At 47.4% G+C, this 25,866-nt stretch overlaps 1 protein-coding gene across 1 annotated transcript in view; it reads left to right on the top strand.

The window, feature by feature from the left end:
- ARHGEF3 (Rho guanine nucleotide exchange factor 3) overlaps positions 1–25,866 on the top strand; it is a 296,174-nt gene that overhangs the window by 11,643 nt on the left and 258,665 nt on the right. Inside the window, exon 2 of the mRNA XM_021695012.1 lies at positions 20,665–20,757. Coding sequence (XP_021550687.1) covers positions 20,696–20,757 — 62 coding nt within the window. The 5' untranslated portion in view covers positions 20,665–20,695. The remainder of the gene's footprint in view (positions 1–20,664; positions 20,758–25,866) is intronic.

Consider the following 25,866-nt stretch of genomic DNA (forward strand, 5'->3'; position numbering starts at 1 on the left):
CAATACATAGATGTTATTCTTCCTCGGTTGCTGTATTTTGTGGGGTGTTTACTTTTTAAAAAGATTTATTCATTTATTTTGAGGGTGGGAGTGGGGAGGGGCAGAGAGAGAGGGAGAGAGAGAGTCCCAAGCGGACTCCATGCTGAGCAGGGAGCCCAACGTGGGGCTCGATCCCGTGACCCTGAGATCATGACCTGAGCTAAAACCAAGAGTCAAACACTCAACCAACTGCACCGCCCAGGTGCCCCATGTAGGTTTTTTATTTTTATCTTCTTAATCATCTGATGACTTTAAATTTCATGCAAGTACAGATAATAAGGGATAATTTCCAATGGAAAGTCAATTGTTGTGGAGGTGTATTAGTCAGGGATCTCCAGAGAAACGAAACCAAATACAACAGGTTGTGTAATATATAAAAGTATATAGTATATATTACATAGTATTATATAATGATGTATAATGTGTATATATATAATATATGAAGTGTACAATGTATAATGATATATCTTATATAATATATATATTATACAACAGCATGTGTGTGTGTGTGTATATATATATATATTTCACGTATACCGAGCAAGAGAGGGAGAGAGAGATTTATATTTATTTTAAGGAAGTGGCGATCCCCCTATGTGATGGTGGAGGCTAGGCAAATTTAGTATCTGCAGAATAGGCTGGCAGGCTAGAGACACAGGGAAGGCAGTTCAAGTCCAAAGGCAGTCTCCTGGCAGAATTCCTTCTTGCTAAGGGAGGTCTGTCTTTGTTTTATGAAGGCCTTCAACTGATTAGATCAGGCCCACCCAAATTATGACAAGCAATTTGTTTTACTCACAGTCTACTGATTTAAGTGTTAATGTTATCCAAAAAAAAAAAAAAAAAAATACCTGCACCTTCCCAAAACTTCTAGAATAACGCTGGACCAAATATCTGGGCACTTGGTCTAGACAAGTTAACACATAAAATTAAGCATAACAGGGAGTAAGATACTGTTTGGAGTTGTTCAGAAGAAAGGAAAAAGGCAGTGGGAAGCTTGAGTGTGATATTGTTACAAATATGAGGACATTTCAGAAAGAACTCCCTCTCCCATGATTGATTGCCAAATAAGCCCGCCCCTGGTTCCCAGGCAGTTAGAGGAGCTCAGCATGGGTTTGCAGATGGAAGGGGGTGGCAGGTGCAGATTTTCTTGCTTTGAGTTGAATGGATTTTTCTTCCATTTCTCTCTTAGACCAGAGACCTGAGAGTTCATGGCTCCAAGTCAATAGAGCCGTTTATATGCAGCCAGCGGGGGCTTGTTGAGTGGCTTTCTCTGTAGGGGCTGTGTGTGCTGATGTAGCTATTTGTAGCTCAGCCTAAACTTGGAAGACTTTGCTTCCTTCTCCTGTGCCACAAGCTACCGAGGGACCTGCGGATCACGGCCGCAGGACCGCTCTGGGGCTGTTTGGGTGTGAACTCAGGTTGTCTATGAGTACATGGTATCCAGACAATATTAAATTTGTTATTTTTTTCATTCTCTCTGATTTTTATTAAGGTATAGTTCACATACCATAAAACTGATTCTTTTAAAGTGTGTGACTTTGTAGTTTTTCGTATATTTGCAAGGTTGTGCAGCCATGACAACTATCCAATTCCAAAACATTTTCATCACCCCAAAATATAGCTTTTATTTTGGAAGTAATTTAAACATTTGAGAACACTGCCTGCTGGATCAGTCCCATCTGCAGACAAACATGCTGTTATTTCTCCCAACTTAAAAAAAAAAACAACAACCCACAACCAAAACCTTCTGTTCACCCTACTTCTCCCTCTAGTTATGCCCCCATTTCTCTTCAGTTTAGAGCAAAACTTCTTGAAAGAATTGTTTGGACTTGCTGACTCTACTTCTTTGCCTCCCTTCCCCTCTCACTGTTAAAAGAATTGTGATAAAATACATACAACATAAAACTTACCATCATGACCGTTTTTAAGCATCCGCTTCAGAAGTGTTAAGCATATTCACATTGTTACACAACAACCTCTGGAACTTTTTCATCTTGTGTGATGAACTCCGTTCCCATCAATGCTCCGTTCCTCCCTCCCTCCAGCCCCTGGTAACCAGCACTCTACTTTCTGTCTCTGTGCATTTACTGGCTCTGGATGCCTCGTCTAAGTGGCATCAGTACCAATAAAGCAGTATTTGTATTTTGTGTGTGGGGCTGGCTTATTTTGTTCCGCATAATGTCTTCAAGGTTCATGTATGTTGCGGCAGGTGTCATTATTCCTTTCCTTTTAAGGCTGAGTAATGCTCCGTGGTGTGTATATACCACGTTTTGTTTATCCATTCATCCATTGAAGGACAGTTGGGCTGGAATAATGTTGCTCTCCTGCTCTCCTGGGAACCCATGATTCCCAGCCAGGTTTGGGTTCCCCTCAGGAACACCTCTTGCCCAGGTCTGTGCTGAGTGCCATGTTGCTCATCCCAGTGACAGAGCCTCTGGCCCCACCCCCACCCAGCCTGGCAGCCAGCAGTGTTTGACACCGTTGGCCGTTTTCTCTTCCTTGAAGCTCTTTCTTTACCTGACTTCCAGGGCGCCTTACTCTCCTGGTCCTCTAACCACCTGCTAGTTAACAGCACCTCCATCCTTCTGATTGTTCAGACCCAAAGCCTAGGGTGTCATCTTTGACTCTTGCATCTTTTATCCCCACTCTTACCAGAAAATCCCACCGTGCGTACTTTCAGAATATACCCAGAACGTGGCCACTGTTCACCCATTGTCCGAGCTACCCTCCCCTCTCACCTGAGCGACTGGCGATCTCTTTGCTGGTCTCCCAGCCCCTGTCCTTACCTCCTTCCAGCTTGTTCTCAATTCACAGCTAGAGGGACCTTTAGTGGGCAGATTACCATTCCTTTGCTCAAAACCCTCGAAGGGCTCCCATCTTAACAGCAAAAACTAATGTCCTCACAGTGGCCTGCAGAACCCCCACAATCTGGCCGGGTTTCTTCTATTACTCCTTCCTTAGTTTGCTCTTCCCCTCATTACCCCAGCTGGTCATACTAGCCTCAATGCTCGCCTCTAATTGGATACCCCAGGACCTTTGCACTTCTTGTTCCCTGTGCCGGGGATTTCTCTTCTCCTGACATTGACATAATTTGGTCCTTCACTTCCTTCAGCCTTTACTCAGATATCACCTTCCCTAACTATCATGTCTAAACTATTACCACTCTCCCCAATACCCCTGTCTCCCTTCCTTGATTTATTTTGTCTCCTTACTCCTATCACTGTCCAGCATAGGGGATATTTTGCTTATTCATCTTGGCTTTTGTCTGCTTCCCTCACTGGAATGTAAATTCCACAAGGACAGGGTTTTTTCTTCTGTTTTCTTCTCTGCCATTTCCCCAGCACCTCATGGGCACCAAGTAGACACTCAGTAAATATTTACTGAACCAATAAATGAAAATTGGGAAAATAGAGATAAAAAGTCATTTATGATTCTTCTATTATGATACAAGTCTTGCTTGTATTTTTTCTTACCTGCGAATTGTTCATATAGGTAGGTGTATGTGTGTGTCTGTGTCCCCTGTCTTTTCCCACCAGGCATTCCTGTATGAACTTCTGTTTTTTTAAGTTGCTAGGTAACCTTCATGATTATTACTTGTTAAACAGCTACATAATGTTTCACTGAGTGGATGTAGCAACTTCATTTATTTAACCTTGTTTTGTTCAGTACTATTGGGCAGCTTCCAATTTGTTGCTATTGTAGATTACACCACAGTGAGCGTCTGTGTTGGGCATTTGCCAAGCCTTCCTCCCTCTCCTTTGGAAGGAGTCTCCATTCTCCCGAGCCTGGGTGGGGGCCATGGCCCAGGCTGGGCCCATCATGGTCTCCACCACCAGCTATGGTGACTGATTTAGGGCCACATAGAGGACCAGCCCGGCCAGGCCATGGGCTTCTCCCAGCTCACCCTAACTTGCTCAGAAGCGACAGAGAAGATACTCAGAAGCACCCGGGTCCAGAGCAGTAAGGACAGGGCCCCAGAGTTGGAGTGGTGACAGCACAAGGGAAGGGTTGCTTGGGCACGTCATCTTTGGATCCAGTCACTTGACTAAGCTTTTCCACTATCCTTCCAACAAATCCCCCTTTTCACCAGTCTAGATGGAGTTGGATTTCTCACTGCAACGAGGGAGTCTAGACTAATTCAACAGTGGAGCTTCTCCCCCATTCCTTTTTTCAGTGGATCTTAGGCCAGAACAAGGAAAGATGTTACAGACCTAAGGAAGGAACTGTTCAGGGCAGAAAAGGCATGTGGGCAGAACAGCTCTATGTCTTTGTCATGACTGGAGAAACACTGTAAAAATGTCATCTGGGTTCAGATGCTGGCACCGCCATCTGACGGGGGTAACCTCAGTTTCCTTGTCGGTAAAATGAGGATGACAATAATCACACCCCACCTCAGGGGAACTGTTTAGAGAGGACTCAAACAGATACTTGCACACCCATATTCATAGCAGCGTTATTCACGGTAGCTAAAAAGTGGAAACCACCAAAGTGTCTGTTGGCAGATGAATGGATAGACAGAATGTGGTAATTACATACAGTGGAGTATCACTAGCCATAGAAAGGGAGTTCTGACACCCGCTACAATAGGGGTGAATCTTGAAAACATGCTGAGTGAAATAAGCCAGACACAAAAGAACAGATACTATATGATTCCACTTATATGAGATTCCTCGAATGACAGATTCTTGGAGACAGAAAATAGACCAAAGGTTACCAGGGCCATGGGAGCGGAGAATGGGGAGCTATTGTTTAGTGGGTACAGAGCCTCTGCTTGGGATGATGAAAAAGTTTTGGAGGCAGAGAGAGGTGATGGTTATTGTGAATGCACTTCATGCCACTGAATTGTACACTTAAAAATGGCTAGAGTGGTAAATTTTATGTTATGTGTATTTTCCTATAACAACAAAAAGTGTCAGAGGAGGTGGAGGGTGTGAAATGGGTGTGAATATCACAGTGAGGCTCTTGGACTTTTTCTTCACTGGTTAAAGTTAAATCAAAATGGAGCACACAGCAAAAAAACAGCCACAGACTAAAAAGAGGTGGTGTGGAACAGGGGTAAATTACCCACAAGAGCCCAGAGGGTCCCTCTGAGATCTGGTGCTGCAGGCTGGGGTCCGGCTTGGCAGGAGCAGGTCACCCAGCCAGCCTGGGCACACGGAGCGTTCTTAGTGACTGCGGGCAGGCCAGTCCGGTCCCTGGGTCACATGGGCCCAGGCCAGGACTGCAGCCCATGTGAGTCACAGCTCAACCCCCAGAGAACAAAGGGATGTGGCAGGGAGGGGCTGGGCTGTGACTCAGAGGCCACCGCTGCCCTGAGCTTCCTCCGGGTGCACGCCCCCCTCTAACTCCCTGATTCGGCTCCCCCCACCCCACCCCGCTGGGAATGGAGGCAGGTGTACCCACTTCCCGTGCAGGCCATCGGGAAGGCTACCCAGCTGAAGCTAGAAGTTGTCCAGAGTTGTTTTGCAGCTCCTTTTTGGAAACACAACTCGCAGCAGCTACACTGATGGAGCACTTGCTGTGTACCTGCCTGGTTCACGGCTCTGCACACTTCGTCTCCTTTACGCCTCTGCCTCGTCCCATCAGCTACAGAAGAGGCAGTGGGCTACGGGGGTGAAGCACCTTGCCTAAGGTTACCCCTGTCAGGCTGCAAAGGGCAGAGATTCAGGAGCCTGGACTTGCAATCATGCCAATACACACATGCACACTTGTGCACACACACACATGCTCATGGAAGGTTAGACTCCAAAATGTGAACTATCTCTAGGTCAAAGTCTAGAGAGAGAATTTTCATAAGTTTTCCTTGTGCTTATGAAAAAAGTTAGAAAATACAGGTACTATATTTTACAACAAAAAGGACATTAGATATGATTGCAGTCCAGCATTTCAGGTCATTCTTGCGGGTACCTTTGGGACAGAGAAAAGTGGATGACATGAAGCACCCACTCAGTACTGAGTGCCACTCATTGAGCTAGACTGGGACTATCACGTGAAGTCATGACAGTTGTGTCCTGAGTTTGTAACACTGCATTGGCTCTTGGAGAAGACCAGGCTCATTGGGAACAAGTTACCATAAATGTTACAATAGATAAAATAGGTGTAATATAGATTGCCCTGAGGGGGAGGTGTTATTTTTTCCAAGGTGTTATTTTTTTCTCTGTGTAAAAGTCATGCCTTATTTTACGGAAAAAAATTTGCTCTTTTAAGATTTTTGTGTGACAGAGATTATGGGAAAGATATAACCTTCCTTGTTTTACAGTCACTTCTTGATGAATGTGGCAGTGGACAGCCCTGAAAAGTGAAAGACCCATAAATATGGAGAAAAGGAAATTCGATTGTAGCCAATAGTTTCAGTCTCGTCTCCTGGAATTTTATCAGAGTTGCTAACTTGGTGGCGAAACTGATTCATTTCAGTGAGCCCTCCTCGATCTTTGCCTACAAGGCGTGCATTCATTCATTCGTCCATATGTGCATTGAGTGGTATGATGGCTGGGGTTTACTTCCCTGGGAGGGGTGTAGAGGAAAGAAGATTAGGAATGAGTTAATCATTGAAGTTGTTTGATGGGCAGATTTCTTTCTACTTCTGTATGTGTTTGAAGTTTGGCATTCAAAAAAGTTAAAATATATAATATTGAGAACTTATTTTGGGCCAGCCCATGTCCTAGGTGCTGGGGAAGCCTTGATGGCCAAGACAAGCTCACACTGCCCTTCTGGAGTCAATAGACAGTCTCATTCAGGAAACAGATATTAATCAAACCGTCACATGAATGCAACAACAATTACAGCTGGTGTAAGTGCTGAGGAATCATGAGCAGAGAGGCAAAAGTCTGCAGTGTAGACACCGTCCCACCCAGGATTGGAGGAGGAAGTGAGGGTCCTCAGCTTGAGATATCGCCAAGGGGGCTCGGGTGTGGGTGTGTGTATGTGTGTGTGTGTGTGCATGTGCGTGCGTATACCGGCACATTCAAGGCTCAGAGCAGTCTTTATGGGCCTTTGCCTGGCTGATAGAAGGGCTTCAAAGTAGACTGAATGCCCTTCATCCTCTTAGAGAACTTGTTTGGTGCATATTCAAGAGGATAGCTGAGATGTAGCAGAATCCTCCAGTGGATTCCAGTTCTGCTTAGAAAAAAATCCAACCTTTTTCTTACCTTCACCTACACACTCTGCCACTCCCTGTCATGCCTTCTAGCAAGATCCCAATCTCTGTTCTTTCTCAGCTCTTGAGTATGCCAGTCCTTCCATCCAGAATGCTCTTATTCCTTCTCTTCTCAGGGCCAGCTCCTTTGCAGACATAGGTCTTGGCTCAGATGTTACAAGGGAGAACTCCCCTCAGTGCTTCTCCCTGTTTACTTTCTCTTCCCCCATGTTTTCTTGGTCTCTTCCCCAGGCTGAGAGCATGGTGATAACAGGGGCTATGTCTGGTCATACCCTGTGGTCTCCCTAGCCTCCAGCCTGTAGATGCAGAGAGCGGGCGCCCAGCAGATCTGACAGCCAGGTGCTATCTGACATTGTCTCTATGCATATTCCTACTTAACTGTTTTGCATTTTATTTTATTTTTTACCGTTTTGCATTTTAGAAGGATTTTGACCTATGTACAGTTGTCAGAATGGACTGTGGGAATTTGTGGAAGCTTCCCCTGAGCTGAGAATGCTTTGTATATGGTTTGTGTCCAGAAATTCTCTCAAACGATAGGGATGTGTATATCTGAATTCTCTTGGGCTGTAGGCGGTGAGGTGGAATTAGATGCTTCTGCAGGATCCAGTAAAGGCCAGGGGTGTCTGGGAAGCCACATATTGGTCCTTCTTGTGTCAGGTTTGTGGTCACAGCTGACGGAACTTAAAGTACATTCCAGCCCTCCGCTACCTCATACCATATATATAAAAATAACTGGAGATGAGTTGAGGACCTAAATGTGGAAGGCAAATCAGTGGAGCTTCTAGAAAATACTAGAGAAGAATGAAAATTAGGCTAGGCATAGATTTCTTAGACAAGATGACAAAAAGCACGATCATAAAGGAAAGAAATTTATAAGTTAGACTTGATTAAAATTAAGAACTCTTTCTCAAAAGACACTATTAAGAGAGGGAAGAAGCAAACTGTAGTCTGGGAGAAGGTATTTGAAATACATACGTCCCACAAAAGATTCCTCTCTCGAATATATAAAGAACTTCTCCCAGCCAATAAGAAACAGACAATATAAAAGAGACAAAAGACTTGAGCAAACACGTCACGAAAGAGGATTCCAAATGACCAATAAACATATGGAAAGGTGCTTAACCTCAAGAGTCACCAGAAGAATTTAACCACAGTGAGATACCACTGTGTATCCACCCAGAATGGCTGAATGAAAGAGACCGACAATGAGAGTGTAGTTAAAGATACGGAGGAGCCGGAACCTTCAGATACTGCTGGTGGGGGAAGGAGCTGCTACAGCCACTTTGGAAAACCATTCTGGCGGTGTCTACCGTAGCTAGACATATGGCTCCCTGGGCTGCAGTACTCCTAGGTGTGTGCATACGAGTGCATATGAACGCCCAAGGGCTTGTACACGAACGATCAATAGCAGCTTTATTCATAATTACCAAAACATGGAAATAATCCAAATGCCCATCAGCAGCCATACAGGTAAGCAAATTGTATATCCACGCAACGGAATATACCCTGCAATGATAAAGGGCCTTTGGGTAGGGCATTAACCGGGAGGGGCATGAGGAAACCGTCTAGGTGGCTGGAAATGTTTTATATTTTGATTTGGTTGGTGATGACACGGGAGTATAAATATCTAAAAACATTATTCAGTTGTACACTTAAGATGTGTGTAGTTTATGTGTGTCGCAAACTATTTTATTTGTTTGTTTGTTTGTTTGCAAACTATTTTATTGTTGTATACGTTGGGGAAAAAAATACATGGTCGTCTTTTTCTAGAGTCCTTGGAGGAAGGCTGGGGAACTGAAACACCGCCAGAGGCCAGGGCAGGCTGGAGGGAGGCCTGAGTTCCCCTGTGATGCTGCTCCTCCTGGGTATCTTCCCTTGTCCTCACCCACCACCACCCCCTTACACGCTGCCGCATGAGCAATACCCACCTCTGGTCCCTGGCATGATCCTTACCTGGCAGGAAAGACCAGTGCTTGAGAGGGAAGGGGGTGCTATTTGAGGGAGAGGTGCCTCTATCTGGTGCTCTCCTCAGAGTCCCGTAATGTCCCAACCTGGAAGAGGAGGGAATCCGCCCATAGGTTAGCTTTCCCCAAAGCCAAGGATTAAACGGTGGTGGTGGCTGGTATTACAGACTAGGTTGGAGATGATCCAGTGAGGAAGTGGAACCTGCCACCGTCTGCCCAGGCATATCACTCCGCACCCACACCCTGGGCTGATCCTCAGCAACAAATTAAGGTCTGTTATGTCGATTGCCCGGGGCAGCCTGGTGGCTATGCTGGCACAGATCTCTGAGCTGAATGGACCTTGGGGGCCCCAGGGCATGGTGTGTGCTCTGGGGGTCTCTGGCTCTGTGCTGGGGTGCTCTTACAGGTGTCTTTCTGACAGGAGAAGGACATGCTTCATTTCCAGGCCTCCAGGCTGATTGGTTGGGACAGCATAAGCATCAAAAAACTGCATGCCTTTAAAAAAGTTTGGTGCGAATTCATTTGATGACCAAACCTAACCTGAATTAATAGGAGGCTATTTATGGTATGCAGCAGAAATAGTCACATGCACAGCTGCAGAAATATTTATATATTTGACTATGGATGCTGCACCTCACCCTGCTGGTTTTTTACATAACACACTGTACACACTTCATATTACCTTTCTGAGATGCAAACATTATGAATTCTGAAACACATCAGCTGCAAGGGTGGGAAGAGGGATTGTGGACTTACCTGCTATAGTTTATTCTTCAGTTGGCTGGTTAGGTCACTGTTTCTTTTCTGCTAATATAGAAGGATGCTACAGTGAGTATCCATGACAGACTTGGAATTACTGGATCAGTGGGAATGCAGATTTTAAATTTTGGTGGTTATCGGCAGGTTGCCTTTCAAAGAGATGAGAGAAAATGACAATTCTACCAATAGTGTGTGCATGCGAATTTGGTCGTATCACTCCCCTGCTTCCACGAGCCTCTTTGGCTGCCCCCAGGCTTATGTCCTAGCTCCTTTCTGTGGTGTTCACAGCCTTCCCTTCCCAGTCTCGCCCTGGCCAGTCTGCCCAGTCCTGATTCCCTGGCTTCTCTGCTACCACCATACCTGGGCCTCAGGCCAGCTGCAGAGTCCCATGGCCAGTCAGCAGCCACCCCTTACCCCCGCCATACACCCCTACTGCATCTGCAGGGGCTCAGCCATGGGCAGGACAGAGCTGCCCCTGCTCTGTGGCCTTGTCTTTCTGGAGGAGGCTGGGGACCCAACTGAGTTCTGGTGTTCTGGGAGGTCGGCCAAAGGCCTCTGAGCTGAAGGAACTAGAATGAAAGGGAATGGGGTGGGGTGGGGGATACACTGGAAGGCCCCGCAGCAAACCTGGGAGGAAGATTTCTATCTTCAGGCCTGTGAAGAGGCCTTGCAGAGGATTAAGCCAGGGAGTGACCTAGCGGATTAGGCTTTTTTAAATACCACAGGACATAATGGAGGTGGTTCGTGGTGTTAAAGGTCAAGTACAGGAGAAGGGGGTAGAGGACAAAGGGCCAGGACTGATTGTCCATAAGGCCTAAGAAGAGAGAAGGGTCAAGGCCACCTCTGATTCAATCCACTCTGGATTCAGAGTGTGGGTGGACAGAGGCATTCTTCCCTGAGCCTGGGACTCGAGGAGGAGAGAATGGTAGTGAAAAGAGCAAGTGCTCTGGCTCTTGGGGTTCAAATCCCAGCCCGGGCTTGCTGGCGCCAGGATCTCGGGCAGGTCATTTCCCCTGCTCCAAACCTTGTGCTGTCATCTGCGTGATGGGGATTAAGATGGCCCTCTGGCAGGGCTGTGGTGAATATTCACTGTGCTAACAGTATTCAGGGGGCTGGCATGTAGCAGGTGCTGGGTAAGATCTTCCTTCCCTTGTGCCACGAAGCCAGGCACAGCCTAGCTCCTCAGTCAGAACTGCCTGCCTGGCCATCAATTTCCAGATCCCTCTCCATGTCAGGCCTTGCTTTGGTTTTCCCACTGGACTTTGAGTCCCTCAGAATCTAACTCACAGGGAGTGGAGCCTGGACAGCTGCATATCTGAGAAGTTCCCCAGGTGAACCCAGTTGCTCCCTGAATGGCAGGAACTGTGTCTTGTGGGTGACCCTGGGTGAATGCTCCTAGAGTCAACAGACACATGAATGGATGAACCATCAACGAGATGGCCCTGATATCTGACAGTTAAACCCAGCAGGCTGGACTGATTCTGTTTCCAGAGCAGCTCAGTGCTGGGCCGGCTGCCTCAGCATCACCGGGCGGGGGGGGGGGGGGCTTTAAAGTGCAGATTCCCAGGCCCAGCCTTGGTGACTGATTCAGAAGGGCTGAGCTGGGGCGGAGCATGATTCTGTGCACGGATGATTCTGTGCTTTGCTGAGTCAAGACACCTGCAGGTTCTGAGGACTGTGGGTCCTCCTGGCTCTGACAGCCTCAGACTCTATCATGGAAACGCAAGGCCCTTGTCCTCAGCCACATGCCCTGGCACATCCTGCCCTGCTGGGCGCGGTGGATTTTCTGGGTGCCAGGTCACCAGGTGGAGTTTCTGGGTAGCGACAGTAGCTGCTCCCTTCCTACAATTAGTAGGAATTAAAATGTTCTGCTGGTTTGAATTCAAGGGTCCCTCTGCTGCCACCAAAACTTACACAAGGGCAAGTGTCTTTATTACGGCTGGTGTCCCAACAACGTGGGGGCCTCTGCCTCCAGATTTGCTCTGAGCTGTGGTCTCATGCTCCCTGCTAGCCCCTTGGGAGGGGAGTGATGGAGGACAGCTGTTCTGGCCCCAGCAGAGCGCAGGGCTCAAATGCCAGGCTTCGCCTCCGGAAGCGTCGGCCCCTTTCCGTTGTCTGCTCCTCCCTGGACACAGGGGAATGATTATCACCAAATGGAAGGGTCCTCCCTCACTCCACTCTCCCTGCTGCCTGCAAATCTCCAGGAGGGTTTTGTGGAAGGTGCAGTCTTACTCTTGACCTGTGCAAGGCTGCTGTGTGTGGGAGGTCCCATTACGGTGTCAGAGGGGCCTCCTTCGCTCATTCTCGGCCCAAGCAGTGAGTGAATGTTCATTGGGCAGAGCCAGGCCGGTGCTGGACATATGACCTGGCTGGCCCAGCTCCAGATTGCTCATTCCTTGCTGTCATCTCTTGTGTGGGTTGTGGGTGTGTGCCTCTTGGAGGGGAAGGGGAGGGATCTGGAATCCTAGAGGGGATCTTGCAAAGCCTTGGGGTCAGGGAGGAGGGTGCTGGGTGGGCTGGCAGGAGGGGTGGAACGCTCCAAGGCTCATCCAGGGTGACCGTCACTCAAGTCACTGTCTTCTCTGTGACTCTGACTGAGGTGGCGATTTACTGCCTCCTGCCATCTCCGTGTCTGTAGAGTCTTGCCTTCCGGTGGGTCTGGAATGGTGCCTCCCCGGGTATTTTTATATTCCCTGGAAGGGCTTTCCCCCACTTCATTCCATCCTCCTGTTTGCTCAGCATCCCGGCTCCTGAAGCTTCAGGTTCTGTCCCCTGGGCTCTTAGACCTAGCTGCCCTGGGCCACTTCATTCCATCCAGGTCTCCTCTCATACACCCAGCTCCTCAAGACCCGCAGCACTGGCTGTCACGTGGACTCTGGAGCTTACTCACCATGGGACCTCTGAAAAGCTGTTAACCTCTCCCTGAGCCCCTCTGCTTTCTTGTCTTTTTGGTTTTTATGAAGTGGGGAGGGCACACTAACCTTTGTGAAGCTCTGTGCTGGGCTCTTCACTTGCACTGTTTCATTGACTTCACTGAGCCCCATGAGGTAGACACCATTACGACCCCTGTTTTACAGTTGGGGAAACTGAGGCACAGGAGCCTTTTCTAAGCTCTCGTAGCTGCTAAGTGGCAAAGGTCAAATTACCCAAAAGTTCAATTGGTTATCTATGTCGTGAATGTGTTTATAATTATGTTCTAGTAGTAATGGAAGATCGTGTTATTGCAGAATTATGGTATCATAGAATCATATCTCTCTTGTGTTTAACTTAATGTGAGCTAAACTAGAAGCTCTTAGAAAAAAGAAACAAATGTTTAATCCTGCTGTTCCACTGAAGTGAGTGTGTGTTCAGGAAGGTCCCCCAAGCTGGCCCCACATCCTGCATGCCCCAGCCAGTGTGGGGCAGCCCTATGTGTGAGTCTTTCCCAACCACAGACTTGACCTGGGAGTGCATGTGAACACACAGCCACCCACTCTGGCTCTGGGCTGTGCTGGGCTCCTTGAGGGAGGTGGAGCCCCTCTCCCAAAGGCACCTTCCTGAGGGGATTTCGGGGGAAATTTTGGACCCTGCAGGATTTTTCCCACCAACTTCAGAATTTACCCTGCAGGGTCAGAAGGCAGCAATTGGTCCTCCCCTTTGCAGGGTCTTTCTCAGCTGACACCTGGGGTCAGAGCACAGAGATGGAGCTAAGATTTAGCCAGAGAGTTTTTTCATAGGGGAGTCGAGCTGTGTGTTTACTCAGGTGCCAGAGCCTCTGGGATACTGGAAGTTTGGAGGCCTGGACCCAGGAGTCAGACAGACCCAGCTGCTCAGTCCCTGCTGTTGCAGTCCAGCTGCTGGAGCTTGACCAAGCTGCTGAAGCTGGAGTCCGTTTCCTGCTCTGTAACATGTGGATACCAATGTGCATCTCATGGGGATCTGTTGTGACTTAATGTGGGTATAGAGTAGGTCCTTGATAGGTCTTGTTCATCTCCTCCCCTAAATTAGAGCCCCACAGATTCCCATGAATCTTAAATTGTCTCCAAGTGGCTAGCTACATACAATTTCATGAAACATGATTTCCGGTTGGGCTTTTAAGAGAGCTCACCTTTCTTGCAGGTGTTTTGAAGTATGCGGTGTGCTGTACTTGGGCATTTGTCCTTGCGGGTGATGAATGATGAGGCAAAGCGGACTACCATCCTCCAGCTGAGTTAGCGAGTGTGATGTGTTGGTCAGCTCTGTGAAGTTTATTTTAACAAATGCCCTGGTTGGCAAAGGAACAGGTCAGGAAATCTTCCCCTGTGCAAGGAATCCAGTTTTATCCCCAACTGGGAAAATTGCCACCAGGCCTCTTCTGGGACCGTTTTCTATGACTGTTGTCTCCCTTTTGGTCTTCTGTTTGGGGGGAGGAGGGACAGTGTGCGTGTGCCCTGGTGCTCCCTTCCACTCACTAGCTCTGGGAGCCCTGGGCAAGTCACATAAGCTCCTCTGCGTGTCCGTTTCCTCATCTGTGAGAAGCAAAAATGTTGCTGAGAGGGTGAAATGGAATCAGAGCATTTGAAGCCCTCCACAGGGTGCCTGGGACATGGGAAGGCCACTGTCACTGTGGCCTGTGGGGAGGAGGAGGAGGACAGTGAGGGCCATGGTGACCCCTGGGCCGCCCTCTGCTGGGGCAGCGTTCGTCTTCTATCCGGAAGCACGGACGGGAGACCCCGACTGCTCTGACCAGGGTGCCTTATCCCTCCTGCCGTTGGTCCTTTGTGAATGGATAAGCATGCTCTCTGTCCATCAACAGAAATGTACCAAGTGTCCACCAAAGACATTATTGGAGAGACCTAGAGAGAGGCAGGCAGGTGGTAGAGGTTTCTTATGAAGTGAGGTTTTTCAAACTTTGTTGTTGTTGTTGCATTGGAACTATTTTATAGTATGAGAACTTATTGCGGCATAAGAATCATATGGGAGAGGAGAGGCCCTGGTTGAAGTCAGAATACCCTTTGGTCTAAGGACGGGCAGCCTGGACAGGACTTGACCACTGGTGGTATCCCCACTGAACCCTTGTTCTAGACCCTGGGATGTGCTCTCACACTGGAGAGGCTGGAGGCTTGTGATGAGGCCCTGAGGACCGACCTAATCTTCTGTCCATGCCTCCCAAACAAGCTTGCCATGCCCACACTCGCAGCCTGGACCTAGGCAGTGAGAACGGGAACTGTTACCTGCTGCTGTGGCACACTCAGCTCTGCTCTCCAGGTAATTAAGGCACATGGAGAGCCAGCTGCCTAACCCGGAGGCTGCCTGGCAAGAGGGCAAGAGTGGAGTTCAAAATACTTGTTGGAGCAGGAATGAAAATGGCGTCAGCCTGTTGCATCCATTTCATTGCTGGGGCACCTTGACTTGGTGTCTGGGGATATGGCACCCGAGTCGTTGGGTCTCTTAGGGATACATCTTTATTTGATAGAGTGATGTAAGGGCTTGGGTGGGTACTCTGGGGGTTTTGCCTCTTGGAACCTCATTTTTCTGTGATTCTGGGGTGGCTGGCTCCCCATGATTATTTCTTCAGCTGTGTGGTGATGGCATCTGTGATGTCCTGATTCTGCGTCACCTTTCATTAACGTGGAGAAGTGCAGTTCATTTGTTCATTTGTTCAACAACTCTTATACTTGTCACTGAGTTCATGCTTGGGGTGTCAGGAAACCCAGTGCAGCTGGGGAGACACGTGCACACATGTGGGTGGGGTTTGGATGAGGGAGGAGTGCGGAGGGAGCTCTAGCGGGGCACTAGGGGGCTCTGGGAAAGCCCGAGGGCACACGAGTGGTTGAGTGTACAGTGTCTCTCAGTGGGTGGTTGTGGGGATCTCATTTCCAAATTCTTGCCCCAACAACCACCCCCCCCCCCCCGCCATGAGGTCCATAGAGTCTGGTCTCTAGGAAGAATGGAGTAGACGTGCAAGTAACAGTAGACAATGCCAACCACTCATGAGTGCCTCTTCTTGGCTGAACCCTCAGCAGAGATTACATCATCTAACTTGGCCGTGCACAACCCACCGAGAAGAGGTGCTGTGGTGTTCCAGCCCTCCTCCTACTTCCCTCTACCCTCTTCTCACTCTTGTGACCTCTGTTTCCTCCCTGCCATTATTTACACCGTGCCCTTCACCCAGAGCAACCCTGGAGTGTTGGCCTGGCAAGCTCTCATTCCTCCTTCAAAACTCAGCCCAGGCAGTGCCTCCTCGGAGAAGCCTTCCATGATTCCCTCAGGCTGATGTAGGTGCTGATCCCCTTGTAACTCTATATCTCTCTATTACTGCGGTCTCACACCGTACTGTAATGATAAGGTTTTTTTTTTTTAATTAAAAAAACTTTGAAACAATTTTAATAACCTCCAAAATACATAAACACTTTTTTTGTTCTTGTAAAAATGCTAGGGGTACAGCTATAACTGAAGCCCCCCTTAACCGTCAGCTGGTCCCATGTTCCTCCTCAGAGGAAGCCATTTAAAAACGTCTTCTCAATAGTCTGCATGCTCCTGGGCACAGGCCCCTGCTATTCCGGGGACCGCAGGGCTGCTGGTGTCATTATCTCTGGTTCCATTTAGTGGCTTCAGCAGCCCTCCAGGGTGGTGGCCTTGGCACTGGCCAAGGCCTCTGGGTCACAATTCTTGGCCATCGAGGAGGTGAGGTCATCTGGGGCAGGTGGCTTGGGACTTTGTGGTCACAGACTGAGTTGTCCAATCAGCCTTCAACTCTGACGTTGGCTTTGACCCTGAGATTGGCAGGCAAAAAAAAAAAAAAAGTATCCAGCTCTCTCCCTATTCTGATAAAAGCCTATAGGACAAATTCTGGCTGGTTTTTTTTTTTTTACTGATAAATGTTTATAAAGCCCCCTGAATGCCAAGCGTGATGCAGAGCAAGGACTATGCAGAGCTTCTGCAAATCTCTCCAGAGGGCGTGTCCTTGCTTGAGATCTGAGGCTGAAAAGATCTTATTTGGTGAAGAGTCTTGATTTGTTGTTTGTGTACTGGTGAGAGGTTTTATAACATATTAAAAATGGATATGTGTGTGTGTGTATGTGTGTGTGTATTTTTTGTGATCAAGCATGTCACAGTGTGTATTAAACACCAATAATACACCCAACTCTGGCTTTTGGGTGGGACATAGGGAAGCAGAGTGGGATGTGGGTCAAAAGCATGGACTCTGAAATCAGCTTGGATGGGTTCAAATCCCATCCTTCCTGTGATGAGCTTTGGGACCCTCAGCATGTTATTTAGCCATTCTGTGCCTCACTTTCCTCCTATTCAAAAGGGGGATCATGATAGCACCCACTTCACTGGCTGGGAGAAGAGGAAATGAAATGCATGAGGAGCACTGAACGTGATATGAAGCAGGTGCTCAACAAAGGCTGTTAATGATAGTAGTAGTTCTTAATTAGCTTAAGAAGTTCACATCAATAAGAATTGAAGGTACAAGACCTGATTTCTGTTCTTGCATTTGCAGTCTTTGGGGGGGGAGATTAGACTAAAGTACTCAGTACTACTAACGGTTACTATGTGACAGTAGCAAGGAAGTCCAAATGGTGTGGGTTGTATTGCAAGTCCTACAGGAGCTGGGGGAGCTCCTGGGAGGAGATTGGGCTCCCTGTGGACATGTCAGAGGGGTGAAAGGAGGAGCAAGGACCATGTGGCAGGTGTCAGGGGAACATTCCAGACCAGTTGGGTGGGCAGTGATTGCCAGGGTTGGGGGTGCTGAGGGGGCCAGCTGAGATCTACTTCATCCAGAGGTGAAATGACAGGTGCCTGTGGAGTGGAAATGGGATGAGAGAGGCAGAGAAGCTACTGCTTCTCTTCCTCCTCCTCCTTAGTATAAATGCTTTTATTGTATTTTCATAACTATTGACCTGGAATTGTAGGATGCAAAGTTGGGGGATTTCGCTTGGCTACGTTGATGTATAGAAAACAAACTTGCAGCATCCTTATCTGTTGAGAGGATTACTGAGAACTTGGGTGGAGTGGGGCTGTGGGTGGGTGAGAAGCCTCTGTTTGCAAACCCTGAGTTTACTGCCTGCACACAGGTGCTGAATCAGAGGTAGCTGTGGTTATTAGGGACAACGGTATTAAGCTCATAAATTCCTTTTATAGAAATTGGCAACCCTGGGTTCAGAGTGTTCAGAGTGTTCAGGGACTGAATGACTGTCTTGAGGGGGTTCTGAGAATATCACCCATTTGGTTGGCATCCAGCTTGGTGATGTCAGGATCATGGTCCACCCTCCTAGGGCTTTATAGAGACATTGTCTCTCCATAGCCCCCCATTCCTGAAACTGCTTTCGAAACTATTCATTCATCATTTGTTCATTCATTCATTCAGCCGTTACTGAGCTTTACCATGCACATTATAATACACTGGTTAGGGGCACAGACTCCCAGACCAAATGCTTGGTGCAAGTCTCAATTTTGCCATTTTGTTGTTCTGTATGGCCTTTGGCCAAATCTGAACTTCTTTGTGCCCAGTTTCCTGATTTGTAAAGTGAGGCAGTATCTGCCTCCCAGGGCTGATGTGAGAAATGGATGAAATAATCCATGACAGAGCCTGGCCTTGAGCACCCCTCAGTGCTGGGGTACACAGTGGGGTACCCTCAGTCCTTGCCCCTTGCCACAGTCAGAAGGGTGAAGGTGGTTCCTTTGAGGGCAGGCTCTGACCCCTCACAGCTGCTCGGGAAATGTGGCATTGAGGAGAGTCTGCATAATTTGGGGCTATAGATGTTGAACCCCCTTGCAGCAGTTACTGTGCTGTGGAAGGGCTTGTACACTGAGCAGATGTGCCTTCCAGGCTGAGCTGAGGTGGGCTGCCGAAATGACTCTGGTGTGGGCTGCTTGCTTTCTCCCCTCGCCCTTCGTACGGGATGGAGGGGATGTGGTGGCCCCTCTGAGACTCTGAGCCCACGTCTCACTACCCTTCCATCTCTCCACATTCCAGGATCCACATCTTCCCTCTTGCCTTATTCTGGGCCCCTCTGTAATGCACATGCCTTAGCTGATGAAGTTAGCTCTGATGGAAGCCAGAGCAGTGGTCCCAGACAGGGATCCAGATGCTAAAAATATCTCATGGTGTGCTCTTTGCCAGTTAAATAAAAGAGCAGCATTGTAGACTATGGCTGGGGATTCTCCCCAACACTGACTCTTTCCAGTGCCTTGGGGTGCAGGAGTCCAAGGTATCTGGTCCTGCTTACCCGGATTTGAGAGTTTATCCTAATGGTGCCTTTTTTTTTTTTTTAAAGATTTTATTTTTTAAGTGGTCTCTGCACCTAAAATGGGGCTCGAACTTACAACCCTGAGATCAAGAGTTGCATGCTGTACCAAATGAGCCAGCCAGGTGTTCCCTTCATGGTGCTTTGATCTGGAAAAAAGGCCAGACTCATGGTGGGGCAGATGGAGGAGGATAGTAGGAGGGAGATTGGGCCAAGCAGATTTGATGCTCAACAGGCTGATGCACCAGCATGGAAGATCATGGAAGATCATAGGTGTCCAAATTACCCCTAACCCCCTTTTGCCTAGGCACCAGGTTGAAGGCCAGTCCTCCATCTCTCAATATGATCTACACAGCCAGTCTTCCATTGTTGAAACTGATGGCTGTTTCTTTCTTTGGTTGACACCAAATGAAGCAGCTGGTTTGGGTTTGGGACCATGCTGTAGAAAGAGAATCTGCTTTAATGCTAACCCCACCCCAAGTGGTGAGGAACGCAGTACCTGAGGCTGAGGAGGGAAGCTCAGGATTCTATCTGAGACTCAGCTGGGGCAAATGCTCAGGGGGTGGAAGAGCAAGTGGGCAGAATCCTCCACCCATTGAAATGTTCTCTCTCTAGTTCTTTTTCCGTCTCATCCCTGTGTCTTCCTAGTTTCTGCTGCTTTCAAGCACATAGACTCGAATCCTTAAATGTGGGTATCATGTTCATTGGGATATTTTACCACTCCAAGTAGTCATTTCATGAAGCAAAGCTCACAACTCATACTTGTGGATCCCAGTGTTCCTAATTCTGCCAGGTGCCCTGCTCTTGACAGTCTTCACACTAGAAGGTATTACATGCTCATTAACATCTTCATCCATCTAACACTGATTGGGTACTACTCAGATTACATGTGATTTTACCAAAGTTGTGATTGAAAATAGTTTGGCCTTACCTCTCGCCATAGACATAGCACATCATAAGCTCCAAATAACCAAACTCACCCTCAGGAGGGCCCCAAAGGTAATATTTAAGGATAGCGCCAACTGTGATGAGAGTTAACTAGCCATACAAATAGGATCAGATAAAACAGTGCTTAAAGAATAAAGCAATTTCTCTCTAAGGTGGTAGTTGCAAGGTGAGAGGGTGGTCATGCTCCATGCAGTCAATCACAGGTCCAGGTGCCTTCCATCTTGTTGCTCTGTTTTTTCCAAATGTGTGGTCATCATCTGCACAGTCCGAGCTGAGTTCTAGCATGTGGGAGCCAGTGAGAAGGGTGGACAAGGTGTGCCAAGTCGTAAGACCTAGATGGGGAAGTGGCACCTTTCCTCTCTCATTCCACTGGGAAGTTAGATACCTGGCCACACCTACCTGCAAGTACACTGGGGAGATGTAGTCCCTGATAAAACTTGAATAACTGTGGAAGAAAGGGAGAATGGATTTTAATTGTCACTGGACCACCTTTGACATATTCCCCTTGTATGTATTTAATGCAGCTCTTTGTGTGTTTATAACATAAATATGCCCAGGTTATATATATTGGTTGTTTTGCTTTCAGAAAGAAGACCTGGGCCAGCCATGCTGTTTATATGGACAGTTCCACAGTAATGAATCAGTGTGTCTTCAGAGGGATGGAAGAAAACAAGGAAAGGTAAAAATATCTTTAAAAATTAAAAATATTAAAATTCTCACATGCAACAATTAAATGCAATGTAGGACTTAGATGAACTAAGTCCGTATACGTCAGTGGAGGCCATCAAGAATTGGAAATAGCAGGATTTCTTGTGTCCCTTTTCCCAGTCTCTAGTTTCTGACACCAGAGGAGGATACCTTTGTTAAGTATGAGAGATTATTTTCTAAGACTTAGAAGGAAGAGTTGGTATAAATAGAACTAATGTGGTAGAGAATTAAATATTTGATTCTAAAAGCTATGGACACTCATTCCTAGAAACTGTGGACACTTGCTCAGATGATTATGTCTACATGTGTGGGTGGCCAGTCCCTGAGAGAAGGCAAAGACAGCCCCTTAGCTTTTGGCAGCTACATCTTTCTCTTTCTTCCACCTCTTCTTTTTCTTCTTAAAAATAAATGTATTCATTTAATTTTATTTTAATGCCCAAGAGATGCATAGATACATTTTTTCCTAGTTAAAAATAGGTGACACACCCTCCCCCAATTTCATTCCCAGCCTCCCCACTCCACACCTGCCTTTCCCAGAAGTAACTACTGTGACCTACTTTTGTGCATTTACTTCCAGAACTTTTTCTAGGTGCTTACATACAGAGAAAAAAGCCATTCTTTCTTTCCTTTTTTTCCCCCCTTTCTGTTCTTTTGATACAGGCAGTTATACTATGCTTATTGGTCTATTTTGTAATCTTTAAAAAAAAATTCAATGATGTCTTAAACTGTTTTAAAGACAGTACATGAGAATCTTCCTTTTATCTACTACGAAATGAATAATGTATGCGTGGCATAAGAATCCCACTGTTTATTGAGCCATGTTCTTGTGGGTGGTGGGTAGGTAGGTCCCATTGTTTGCCCTTATATGGTGCTGGGAGGCACTTTCTGGTATGTGCCTCCTGCACACATGGGCAGATATTTCTCTTAGGAAGTTACTGAGGAGTGGAGTTGTTGCGCCATCCTGTGTATACATTTAAGATCTTACTAAATATTGCCAAGTCATTCTCTAAAGACTACTTGTCAACAGGGTGCCAGATCTCCTATTTGCCTGCCCTCCTGCTGCACCCCAGCTCTTCATGCTCTCCCATTTTTGCCAGTCCATTGGGTGGTATCTCTCCATGGTTGTCATTTCCTCTCCCTTCTCTTTACTCTGGGGAGACATCTCCTCAGGTCTCTCTGTTACCTGGTTTCATCTCCCAATGGCAGATGGTGAGCTCTGTCCTTAAAGGGGCCTAGTGACCTATCCCAAAGCCCAGGACATCTGGGCAGTCCTGGTCATATCTGGGAGTGGGTGCCACTTCGTTTTCTCTTCTGAAAAGTATCCAAGCATGCTTCTCTAGGAGAGTGTGTCACAGGATTACCTGCTTCTCTCTTGACTGCTGGTTTTGAAGAGCCTTTGGTTGGATTTTCCTACTTCAGGTGGTTCCATCCGCCACCCACTGTCACCGCCATCATCACTATTGGCAACCATCTGAGAAGATGCTATGTGTCAGGCTCTGTGTGGATCACTGGGCTGACGTATGTCATTTAATTCTCACATGGCCCATATGATAGGGAGTTGTGTTCTTACCCTCATTATGGCCATTAGGCAACATTAGGACAGAAATTCATTCAAAACCAACCCAAACAGCAAAAACCCTATCTCGCCATGGAGCTCCAGCTCCTAGCATTGCCCTCACTTGCAGTGACAAAGAGACCCACATTGAGTTCTCCTTGAGGATGGAGCTGTGGGGCCATCACACCCGTGTTTGCTGTTGCCTTGGCCACACCCAGTTGTTATTCTGCATCCATGGCCTTCCTGGGGGAGAGGTCCCCGGCCGGCATGTGAACACAGTTTCCTGCATATCATCAGCTCCTCTGTCTGGGGTCCACTTGGGTGGCAGCCTCACCTGAGTTTGTCCAAAATCCTTCTCTGGAAAGGGGTTTTCCAGTGTTAGAAAACAAAATTCAACCAAGTAAATTTGAAGATCGAATTGGCTTTTATTAAACGATTCATCAGCTGGGAAAGTAGAAAGGAGCTCTGAGGAGGTGAACAAAATAGGAGGGAGGGTGGGGCAAGGAAGTTATTAGCAAAAGAAAATATTGTTCCAGGTCAAGACAACTTTTTTTGGGTCCGGGAGGGAATGGCAGGGTTTTAATCTTGCAGATGACCTCACTAGTGCTGATGAAAAAATTTCAGGTTGAATTCTGAAAAGGTCACCTTCCTGGGATAGGTTGAAACTATAATGAAGTCTTGCTGTTGTGGGGGAGGAAATGACTTCAATTTGGGCTTGGTTTTTTCTTTCTTTTTTTTTTTTTTTTAAGGTTTATTTATTTATTTAAGTAATCTCTACCTTCAACGTGGGTGTTGAAACTCACAACCCCAAGTTCAAGAGTCATGCGACTGAGCCAGGCTTGTCTGTTTTGTTGTTGTTATTTTTTAACACCAGGTTGTGCATATTTGTCATTGGAATCGATCTGCTTTATTAGGATAAATACACCCCCTGAGCTGTGGAAGGAAGTGTGTCACTTGCCCCCATAGGCCCAATCAGTCACCCTATTCTAGAATTGCAAGTTTAGATCTCATTCTAAAGTCAGGCAGTGTGCAATTCCGGAGGCCTTCCTGAGGCCCCCTCCCATGATGTTTCAGAGACGTGCAAGTTTAGACCCAGATAATCCCAGGCTCATTATTATAATTTCTTGCTCTTCATCTTCAAACTCTTCAGTAGTTTTAAGCAGCCTGGCCTAGGGTGATGATGTGATTGTCCGAGTTCACACAGAGACAAGCCTCGGGCTCAGGTCCTGGGTCTGGCTCTGGCCCTTTGTACATTACGGCTAGTCTAGTGTTGTTATTAGAACACTGATCAGCACTTGTTCCAAAAAATGAGCTGATTAGCCAATAATGCCTTGAAGGAAACCTTTCCATTGATCCATCAATTGATTATTCATTCAGTGGGCCTTTATTGAATACTACCTGTGTACCAGACACAGAAAGATGGGTAAGATGAGTTCTTAGAGGATTCAGAGTCGGGTGTGGGGGCGGCACACACTATGAGCAGTGGTTAAGTGGAAAACTAGTTCTTCATTGGTCAGTGGGGATAATAATAGGATCTCCTGCGTGAGTTGGTGGGGCACACCCTGAGTTAATCATAGTAAAGTACTTGGCATATAGGAAGCACTTAATAAAGGTGGCTTTTTCATGTTTGTTTGTGTATTTTTATTCTTACATAGGGTGAGGAACCTACGAAGATTTTTTATCAGGAGGCTGATGGGGACAGACTTGTGTTTTATTTTTATTTTTTTAAAAGATTTATTTATTTATTTGAGAGAGAGTGAGCCAGCACGAGGCGGGGGGTGGGGTGCAGAGGCAGAGGGAGAAGTGGACTCCCTGCAGAGAAGGGAGCCCAACACAGGGTTCGATCCCAGGACCCCGAGATCATGACCTGAGCCGAAGGCAGATGCCCAACTGACCGAGCCACCCAGGCGCCCCGACTTGTGTTTTAGAAATGGTAATCAGTCGACACAATTTTTAGTGTCTGCCTCACCGATAGGACTGTGAATTCCATGGGGCCAGATCTTACCTGTTTTGCTCACTATCATTTACCTGGGGTGTGGCACACAGTAGGTGCTCACTAGTGTTTCTGGACTGATGAGCGTAGGGGGTGGAGTAAGTGACAACAGGTCCCTGAAGTGAGGTGAAATGACAAAGCCGGCCAGCGAGAAGGACCTCAAGTCTCCGGGGGCTCACCCCACTTTCCTGAAGAGAGCGGCTCCCTGGAGACCCTGCCCACAGACCACACTGCCCTCCAGTACTTGTGGGTCTTTTGCCTTTTAACCTCGTGACTTTATTGAGGAGACCTCTCCTCAACACAGCCTCTATTGACTGAGCAGCCCTGACTCACCACTTCTAGCTCTAGGTGCTGACTCACAAGAATGCAGGATGTCTAGGAGCTCAAGCCCCTGGGGAGTTCAGTTTTCTGCTGCCACCAGTGACTGTGGATGGACATTGCTTCGCCGGGCCTCAGTTTCTCAGCTGTGCTGTAGTGGAGTTAGGCATATGGAATTTCTGATGTTCAAAGAGGAAAATTTTGAGGGGAGAAGTCCTTGTTCTTCTTGTAAATCCTTCCTGGAAATGGACTGGTGAAATGAGTGGATGGTTAGGACTTTGCCCATGCCGGAGAAATGGAAAGGTTTAAGTTTGTGCATTCGTTCATTCGGTCATTCATTCGTTCAGTCAGTCGGTCAGTCAGTCAGTATCCTTCACGGCTTAGCAGGCCTAAGCACTTTGGGAAAATGCTCATATGAGGAATTATAAAGGCCTTTCACTCTCACCTTGTACAAATGTAGGTCTCTTTGTGAAAATAAAGATCTCTGGCTCGCTCATATATTTCAGTATGTCTTGAGCACCTCCCTTGTGCCCGCCCGCTCTGCTGGGCTTTACTCTCCTGCAAGGCTGGCCTTGCCTGGTGCAGGAACACCCACATCTGGCCCGGGGCCCGGCACACAGTAGGCTCTTAGCCCGTGAGCGCCTTCGGTGGACTGAACTGGCCAGAAAACAGTGTTTTTAGGTGGTGACATGAAGGGCTGTATCCCAAACTGAGATTTGCCCCCAGAGTAGTGTTGGGTTTCATGCTCAGGGGTAACTGATTTGGAGCATGCTTGAGAGCCCTCACCTATACGCAGGTTAGGCTTGCTCCTTGTTGTTAGTTGTTCTCTTGATCTCCTTATCAGCTTCCATCTTGTCCTTAGGCTTGAGCTGTTTTGGTCACTGATTTTTACGAGCTCTTTGTTCACTGCCCACAGGGCTGTGTGGGGCTCGCTCCACTTCCTCCACCCTCCAGAAATTCAGCTGCTGACCTTGAGAAGCTGGAAACCCAACAAAAGGGAGAGTGTGACCTCTCCTGACCTGAGGCTCTAGCCTTAACTCCTGGACTCACCAGCCCTGTGACCTGGGGCAAGGCACTTCACTCCCCATGGTGTCTTCTTAGAGATCCCCTCAGTATTTCCCACAGCCTGCTCATTCGAATATGGTTTCTTCCAAACAGCAGTAGGCTCTGCAGCCCGTCGCCAAACTTGTCTGGGTATTGCTGACTTAAGCTCA

This window comes from Neomonachus schauinslandi, chromosome 1 (assembly GCF_002201575.2).
Source record: "Neomonachus schauinslandi chromosome 1, ASM220157v2, whole genome shotgun sequence".
Lineage (NCBI taxonomy): Eukaryota > Metazoa > Chordata > Mammalia > Carnivora > Phocidae > Neomonachus > Neomonachus schauinslandi.